This window comes from Anguilla rostrata, chromosome 18 (assembly GCF_018555375.3).
Source record: "Anguilla rostrata isolate EN2019 chromosome 18, ASM1855537v3, whole genome shotgun sequence".
NCBI classification, from domain to species: Eukaryota; Metazoa; Chordata; class Actinopteri; order Anguilliformes; family Anguillidae; genus Anguilla; species Anguilla rostrata.
The window spans coordinates 6,263,004-6,272,059 of record NC_057950.1 but is presented as its reverse complement, the minus strand read 5'-3'; the positions used below and the strand labels follow the sequence as shown (position 1 = coordinate 6,272,059).

General features: G+C 57.7%; 1 protein-coding gene across 1 annotated transcript; it reads right to left on the bottom strand.

Annotated features, from left to right (window-relative positions):
* Window positions 1–2,286: 2,286 nt before the first annotated feature.
* Window positions 2,287–8,996, bottom strand: si:dkey-174i8.1 (arylsulfatase I). Its single transcript, XM_064317927.1, is given in 4 exon segments — window positions 2,287–3,257; window positions 3,260–3,618; window positions 5,823–6,155; window positions 8,482–8,996. Coding segments are annotated over 4 exon segments (1,719 nt in total). The 5' UTR covers window positions 8,787–8,996; the 3' UTR covers window positions 2,287–2,535.
* Between the last annotated feature and the right edge of the window lie 60 nt (window positions 8,997–9,056).

Genomic DNA, 9,056 nt, shown 5'->3' with positions numbered 1-9,056 from the left:
CGGCTGTGGTCATGTACTTCTGACACATCGCACTCATAACCAACATAAAGCTACTTCTGACACATCGCACTCATAACCAACATAAAGCTACTTCTGACACATCGCACTCATAACCAACATAAAGCTACTTCTGACACGTCACACTCATAACCAGCATAAAGCTACTTCTGACACATCACACTCATAACCAACATAAAGCCGAAAATATATTTAGAACAAAGACCCATTTTATACAAAAAAAAAAGTGTGTTTTAATGCGTTTGCTCTGTTTTCCTATCAATAAGATGGTTGGAAAGATTTGCATTGTATTGTGTACATACCATCGAGAGCACATTTGTATTTTTAGTATTTTTGAAGACAGAAACCCCTGGAACCACATTTCTCGCTGTTCTGTGCATACCACAGAATATGGTTTCACTTTCAGGTTCATCCAATCTCTGGTAATGCACTAAAAACCTGTGAGAAGGGTCCTTGGTTAGAACACACACACACACACACACACACACACACACACACACAGAAAGCCGATCGTTTTACCATCACACTCAATATTCACTGAAAAGAGACAACCCCTGCCTTCTCTCTAAGCACTTAAAATGCACCCAGCCCAGGCTGCGGGGTTCGGAACACGAGCAGCCACGGGGAGACATCACACAGAGCACACGGGGGACCTCGTTTAGGAAGTTTCATCTTTAATGTAAAATTGGGTCCTGTGGAGTACAGCAGGGACGCCTTGGCGTCCCGTTGCCTGGAGACAGCCCCCCCCCCCCCCACACACAGGACACACACACAACGCGCGCACACACACTGCGTTTGTGAAATTACACGCACTCCATATCCGCTCTCATTTCTCATCTCCAGAACTGACCTGCTTTACAGATCAAATAAACAAGAAGAGTTTTTTTTTTCTTAAATATATCATTTCAGCTGAACTCTGGTGGCGCTGGGCAAGAGAGAGAGAGAGAGAGAGAGAGAGAAAGAGCTGATGAGACTGTGTGAGTGAGAGGGAGGGAGAGAGAGAGAGAGAGGAAGAGACAGCATGTCAGCCGAAGAAGAGAAGGATGAAAAAAGAAATGCTGGAAGCGACTCGTCAGACGCAGAGAGAGACTAACGTCCCTCTCTTCCCTCCCGTCCTCACCTCCCTAAAACTTGAGAAGGTACCACGGCTCCAAGTCGCCAGCATGCTGGACGGTGTCTGCAGGACAGTGGACGTGCTAACGTGCTGCGCGGCGGACGCGCGTTCCCTCCCCCTGCGTTATTAACAGGGTGCCGCTCCTCCACTGTGGGGCCTGTAAGTGGCGCGGGGGGGGGGGGGGGGCAGCAGACTGCTGCTAATGGCTCTGAAAGTGAAGCGCACGCAATTCCCCGTCCGCCTGCCCGACTCTCTCGGCCCCCCCACCCCAAACCCCCCCCTCCCTCCCAACCTGAACCCCCACCATTCACCAGCCAGCCCTCTGCTGCCCAACGACGGGACAGAGAAAGTTGTGACGTGGGTCGGCAGCCTAAAGGCAAGTTCTTACTTCCTTCTCCAGGATTTGAACGACAGAAGAGGGAGCAGTCTCTCTGTTTGTCAGTCCGCTAGCCAGTCCGCTAGCCGGTTAGCGCAGCCGCACGGCGTGCCAGTCTTTGGGGGCTCCGGTGTAATGGGGGGGGGGTGCGTACTGAAAGGGCAGAGGGAGAGGGGGCTGTGGGGCGGTAACAGGCCGGTAATGGGGAGGGTGCGTACTGGAAGGGCAGAGGGAGAGGGGGCTGTGGGGCAGTAACAGGCCGGTAATGGGGAGCGTGCGTACCGGAAGGGCAGAGGGAGAGGGGGCTGTGGGGCAGTAACAGGCCGGTAATGGGGAGCGTGCGTACTGGAAGGGCAGAGGGAGAGGGGGCTGTGGGGTGACGGGGCGCTAACAGATAGCACAGCGCGCGTTCCAGGCTCAGCCAGGGGGGAGGTCACAGATCAGCGCACCAGAAAAAGAACAAATAAAACAAGCCTTCCTTCTGGGGGTGTGATGTCACCGCAAGCTTTATCTTCTGTGGATGACGTACTAGGGGTGCATGCACTTACACACACACTCACACTCACACACACACGCACAGGCACGCACTCACACACACACACATATACACTCTCACACACACACACACCACACTCTCACACACACACACACACACACACGCACAGGCACACACACACAGACACACACACACACACACACTCACGCACAGGCGCACACACAGCACAGGACAACCATACACCACCACGCACACACACACCAGCACTCACCACAGCACACACACAACTGTTCGTTTGGAACACAATAGAGGAAGCCATAGCGTAAGAGAGAAACAGCGAGTTTGAAAGCCCAGCACACACCATGTGACCAGCAGTTCGTTCCTTACATCAGAGAAATGTCCTCTCACCCTGCAGGAGCTGCAAGTGCTACGCCTCTCTCTGAGCGACCTTTGACCTCTCTCTCTAAGCGACCTTTGACCTCTCTCTCTCTGAGTGACCTTGCCGTTCCCCGCCCGCCCCGCCCCCGCCGGCTAAAAGAAGGCGGCGGCCCTCTGGAGCCGTTTCCCCTCCTTCCTGTAGAGGGACCGCAGCTTACACACCTTGCAGCTCTTCGTCCCGCCCCTCCTCCTCTTCCCCCTCGGCCCCGCCCCTCGGTCCCGCCGCTCCCCCTTCCAGCGCCGGCCCTGCCAGGGGCTCCACACGCCCCCGTGCAGCCGGGGGTCGGCCAGGGGGTCGTCGGGGGGGTTCCGGGGGGCCACGGCGGTCTGGTTGTAGCGGGCCAGCCGGGCGAGCAGCGCCCGCACCACGGCCGGCCTCCTGCCGGAGAGCTCGCGCCTCTCGTAGGGGTCGGCCGTCACGTTGAAGAGCCAGACCGACTTGCGCCGCTGGTCCGTGCGCTTCTCCAGGGCGCCCCAGCCCGCGGGGCCCCCCGGCTGGGTCCGGGGGGGCACCCAGTCCCCGTCCCCCACGCGTCCCGTCAGCAGCTTCCAGTCCCCGGCCCGGATGGCGGCGCGGACGGCCGTGTCCCAGATCCCGAACCCGGCCCGCAGGGTCCTGGGGCTGGGCCCGCCCGGCCGGCGGGACACCGGGTCGATGTTGAAGAGGATTTCGGTGCGGGGCGAGGGCGCCCCCTCGCTGATGGCGGCCCACACGTCGTGGCCGTCCAGCCGGCGGAGCTGCTCCCCGGGCACCCCCGCCAGCGCGAGCAGGGTGGGGTACCAGTCGGAGACGTGGATCAGGGCCCTGCTGACCTCCGCAGGAGGGGGCTGTGGACGAAGCCCACCGCCCGCACGCCCCCCTCCCAGTACGTGCCCTTGCCCCCCCGCAGGGGCCAGTTGCACCCCCCGGAGAGGGGCTGGCCGCCGTTGTCGGAGGAGTAGACGAGGACGGAGTCGCGGTACAGGCCGCGGGCCCGCAGCTCCCGCACCACCGCGCCCACCGCCTCGTCCACGCAGCTCAGCATGGCCGCGTAGCGCCGGCGCTCCCGGTCGCCCAGGGAGCCGTACTGCCGCAGGAAGCGGGCGGGGGCCTGCAGGGGCGCGTGCACCGCCTGGAGGGCCAGGTACAGGAAGAGGGGCCTCTTGCGGTCGTGGGCCCTCAGGATCTGCTTTGCCCTGGGGGTGCGCAGACAGACAGACACAGACAGACATGCAGCCAGCCAGACAGACAGACACAGACAGACATGCAGCCAGCCAGACAGACAGACAGACAGACAGACGGACACAGACAGACAGACGGGCAGACAGACATGCAGCCAGCCAGACAGACAGACACAGCCAGCCAGACACAGCCAGACAGACATGCAGACAGATGCCCATAAGCATACAAGCACACACAAACACACACACACACACACAGCTATTAGTAATCAACAGGTGCAGCTGATAATCCTTCCTGAATATTCTGTGCTTAGCACACATTTATTTGGCTTAAAATGGAATCATTTTTAATCTGAAGCTTTGCTAAAGTTTCAATTGGAAGCAGCTTTTGTGCCTCCAATTCTGTGATCTAAAAGCGGAATGAAAGCTTGTGGAATGCGGAATGAAGAGTCTCTCCTTTGTCTCTCCTTCCCTACATCACTGAATCTCCCAGTATTTATTTGCATAGTTCACCAGGGATTTAAGGCGTCCTACTATTGATTTTTATGATATATATTTAATACATTTTTAAATAAAATATTAATTAACTTTGTTACATTTTGCAGCTTTCTTTGAGTGCATCTTATAGGCTTAATCTGCTGCACTTTCCCTGGAAACAGAGCACAGACCGTAAGACTGGTATTAAACGTGTTCACTGGAAACAGAGCACAGACCATAAGACTGGTATTAAACGCGTTCACTGGACACAGAGCACAGACCATAAGACTGGTATTAAACGCATTCACTGGAAACAGAGCACAGACCATAAGACTGGTATTAAACGCGTTCACTGGAAACAGAGCACAGACCATAAGACTGGTATTAAACGTGTTCACTGGAAACAGAGCACAGACCATAAGACTGGTATTAAATGCGTTCACTGGAAACAGAGCCCAGACCATAAGACTGGTATTAAATGTGTTCACTGGAAACAGAGCACAGACCATAAGACAGGTATTAAACGTGTTCACTGGAAACAGAGCACAGACCATAAGACGGGTATTAACTGCGTTTCAGTCTTGCAGATCTCGGTCGCCGTCTCTGATGAGAGACAGTTTCGGAGACGCTCGTCCCTGGCGGGCTGAGGTCAGTCTGAGGGCCGCCGCGAGCCGTCCTCTCGCGGGTCGCGCTCCGATGACACGGGGGGGTGGGGTGGAGGGGGGGGGGGAATAAACGAGCGGGGGCTCTGGCAGCCGTGACGAACGCGACCCGTCGCTGTCGTGTTCGATGATGTCGTCCCCAGGCGCGTCTGTGGCGACGCGGAGGCGGCCAGCGCGCTCGGGGGAGACGAGAGGGGAGGTGACAGCGCCTCCCCACGCCCCCCACCCCCCCCGGGACGGCCGCATTAAAAGGACAGCGCTGGCCCCAGAGATCTGGCCGTCCGCCAAAAGATCCCACCAGAGAGTCTGCCTCTCCTCGCGCCCCCGGTGGGAGCTCCTCACCCTCAGCGCCAGCGAGCAGAATTCGGCGGCAGGGATCAGAGCAGGACTCCGCTTTGCTTTCTGTGACAAAAGGGACTCCTAAGATTTATAACCATGCTGCCGTGTAAACTGATGTTTCACTCTAAAAGTGTATGCTGTTCATTTCATTCTCTCGCCTTGAGAAATGACAATAAAAACCCTCTCTTGGTATAAAATTTTTAGTGCTTTCCCCCCCCCTTACCTGTGCGTGTACAGCAGTGGGGGGTGGGGCTTACCTGTGCACTTACAGTAGGGTTGGGGGCAGGGTTTACCTGTGTGCGTACAGCAGCGTGGAGTAGGGTTAGGGTTAGGGGGCGGGGCTTACCTGTGCACGTACAGCAGGGTGGAGTACGGATAGGGTAGGGGTGGAGTAGGGTTAGGGGGCGGGGCTTACCTGTGCGCGTACAGCAGGGTGGAGTAGGTTAGGGGGCTTACCTGTGGCGTACAGCGGGTGGAGTAGGGTTAGGGGCGGGGCTTACCTGTGCGCGTACAGCAGGGTGGAGTAGGGTTAGGGTTAGGGGTGGAGTAGGGTTAAGGGGCGGGGCTTACCTGTGCGCGTACAGCAGCGTGGAGTAGGGTTAGGGTAGGGGTGGAGTAGGGTTAGGGTTTGGGGGCGGGGCTTACCTCTGCGCGTACAGTAGGGTTGGGTTGGGGCTTACCTGTGTGCGTACAGCAGGGTGGAGTTAGGGTTAGGGTTGGTGGGTAGGTAGGCGGGCTTACCTCTGCGCGTACAGCAGCGTGGAGTAGTTCCCGCGCAGCTCCCAGGCGGGCCGCTCGCCGTCGTGCAGGTCGAAGCCGCAGGCGTCCGAGCCGTCGCAGTTGGTGAAGCTGAAGTGGTCGGCGCTGCCCGTCAGCGAGCCCAGGAAGGACTGGAACCCGCGGCCCGTGGGCAGGCAGCCCCGCCGGGAGAAGCCCAGGTGCCACTTGCCCACCATGTGGGTGGCGTAGCCCGCCTGGCGCAGGCGCTCGGGCAGGGTGGGCACGTCCGCCGGCAGGCACAGGGGCTGGCGCGGCCGGATGATGGAGTGCTGGAGGCCCGTGTGGATCTGGTACCTGGGACGGGGCGGGGCGGGGGGGGGTGGGGCAAGGGAGGGGGGGAGTGGGGGACGAGGTGGGGTGGGGAGGACGGGGTGGGGGACGGGACGGGTGGGCGGGTGGGGACGGGACGGGGTGGGGGATGGGACGGGAACAGACGGGACCGCGGGGACCGGGGGGGGACAGGGAGAGGTGTGAACCGGGTAACTCCATGTCCATGTGGGGAATTGAGGCGAAGGTGGGACTACCCAATGGAAGCAAGTTTTATGGCTTTTGTGAGATCGGATATCTTTTCACTGCTATTGTTACACAACATTTCTTCAGGAAAACCTTTCATTCTATTGATTATATTCATTAATTGATCAATAAATCATTCAATCAAATCAATCCAGACAATAAATCAATCAATCATGAAATCAAGTCAAAGTCAATACAGACAATCAATCAATCAAGGCAAGTCAGGACGGTAATTAGCAAAACTTCCCTCTAACTGAAGTAGGGAACCACATTCAGAACCAAGAAGAATATCTGCACCCATGCCAATCCAGTCTTAGTTGTCCACATGAGGCACAAACTCACCCCCTCGGTGTGCGCCTGCACACACTCGCTTGGCTTTCAGACGGACGTGAGGTCACACGCGCTCACACACACCACCGCGGCGCTGGAAATACAGGTCCACTCCCACGGCAACAACCGACGGCATTCCATTCTGCGAAACCATGGCTACGCTGTCTGTGCACGCGTGGGGTTTGGGGCTCGTTCAAAAACCGAGCGTCGGAAGTCCCCAACACGGATTCTTGTGCGCGTGCACACACACACGCACACGCTCGGACACACACACGAACGCACACACACCCCCATTGCGTTTTCGAAAGCATAAATCACGCAGGCCGAATCAGACACGGTGTTGTGGTATCTTAGAGATCCTGGCGCACTTTCAGAAAATCGAGCGGGGGGGGCCCAGGCACGTTGAAACGCTGGCTGAGCCGGGAACACACCGGCTGGGCGGCAGCAGCAGCAGCGTCACGGCAACGCAAACCGCAAACGCCACCTGCAGTCACCAACACAGAATTTTAATTTCCGGTCAGGGGGATGGAGGGGGGGGGCGCGGGAATGCGGAGGTCCGCTCGTGAGAACGGGAAGGGGGTACAATGTCCGTCGTGCCTGTGAGCAGGGGCGCCACCAGGGATTTTTGGGCCACCTGAAGAGACCTCACATTAGGCACCACCATTCCAGAAAATTCAATTTTTTTGAGGGCCCCTGTCAGTCAGGACCCTTGGAATTGCCCTAAGTCAACCCAGCCCCCCCTCCCCCCCAAAATGGCGCCCCTGCCTGTGAGCACCTCCTCCCGCTAGGATGTAGCTGTGAAGGAGGAGACTCCACCCCCCACCCCCCCAACCCCAACCCCCCCACCCCGACTCCCCGCTCAGCCCAACTCAAAACAAACACTTCATGCTCACACCCCATTGGCTGGGGGGGTGACGGGGGCTGTACCTGCCCCCATGACCTGAGCACCACTGCCGTTAATCACAGGACCGCCATCGTGGAATATGTTCCCCCGTCCCGCTCGGCACTTCACCTTCACAGACAGGGCCGAGCCTGAGAACCTCTGCCCACCCGCGTCCGCTCCGGCTCTGCTCCTCTCACCCCCCTCACACACCCCCACACTGCAGCCGCACACGGGGGGGGGGCTACTTCACACGGTGGGATTCATGAGCTAGCCTGCTAACGCCTGCGAAGGTTTTCACAGAGTTCTTTTCAGAATATTAACCCTATGAACCGTATAAGACCACAGACGTGCGATTAGAATGTTCTCGACTGAACGTTCTAATGCTGATCGCGTAGCGATCGCTACTGGCAAGTGTGAAAGCAACGGAGTTCTAGAACACGGACTCAGAATCTTGAAAAATAAACATTCCGAAAAGTCTACTCTTCAGAGGGTAAATAAAGCCAGAATTCTGCTTCCCAAAATACACCTCTGCCAGGACCCCTGATTGTGAATGATTTATATTATTATTGTCAATGTGAGATAGAACATTATTCCAGCAGTAAACAAAAAATATTATTTCACGGGTTAACACTGTCATTCATATTTATTTTTAAAAAATCAAATCCATGAAATGCACGGTAGTGGAAACCTTCAGTTTACACACTTTTTCCCCACTGGTTCGATAACATAACTCATAACATAAATACATAACCGATACTCGCACACAAACCTCACATTCACGCTGTGAAACATCGCTAACCGTCAACGGTCGCGGTAAAGACGGTCGTGATTTTTTTTTTCCCGAACTCCGCTAAGCGGTGAGACGGCGCGGCCGGGGCGGAGACGGCGACTCACCGCCCGGTCATCAGCTGGCTGCGGGAGGGCGAGCAGATGGGCTGGACGTAGTAGTTCTCCAGCCGGACCCCTCTGCGGGCCAGCCGGTCCAGGACGGGCGTGCGGATCTGCGAGCCGTGGTAGCCCACGTCGTTGTAGCCCTGGTCGTCCACCATGATGAAGACCAGGTGCGGCCGGCGGGCGGGGCCCTGCCGCCGGGCGGGACCCGGGTTTTTTGGAGCCTTGGGACCCGCGCGCGCCTGGGACAGGTAGCCCAGGACCGCCAGACAGAGCAGCGGAACGGGGCGCAGCGAGGACCCCGTCATGGCCGTCCAGCTAGCCGCCTGATCCGCCTCTGCGTCTCAGTTTTATTTCCACAGATCCCGCCTGCACCCACCTCCACCGGTCCCTTTATCTCCTGAACAACAACGCCGCTGGCTTCCTGCGGGCTCCACACGTGTCACTTCCTGCTCTGCCCAACCACCCTGGGGTACGCGTCCGGGCAGGCTGAGGTTGTCGTCTGTCAGCGCCCCGTCCCTCTCCAGCTCCCCGTCTCCCTCTGAGCGCCTCTCACAGCGGGCGGCGAGCGGCGATGT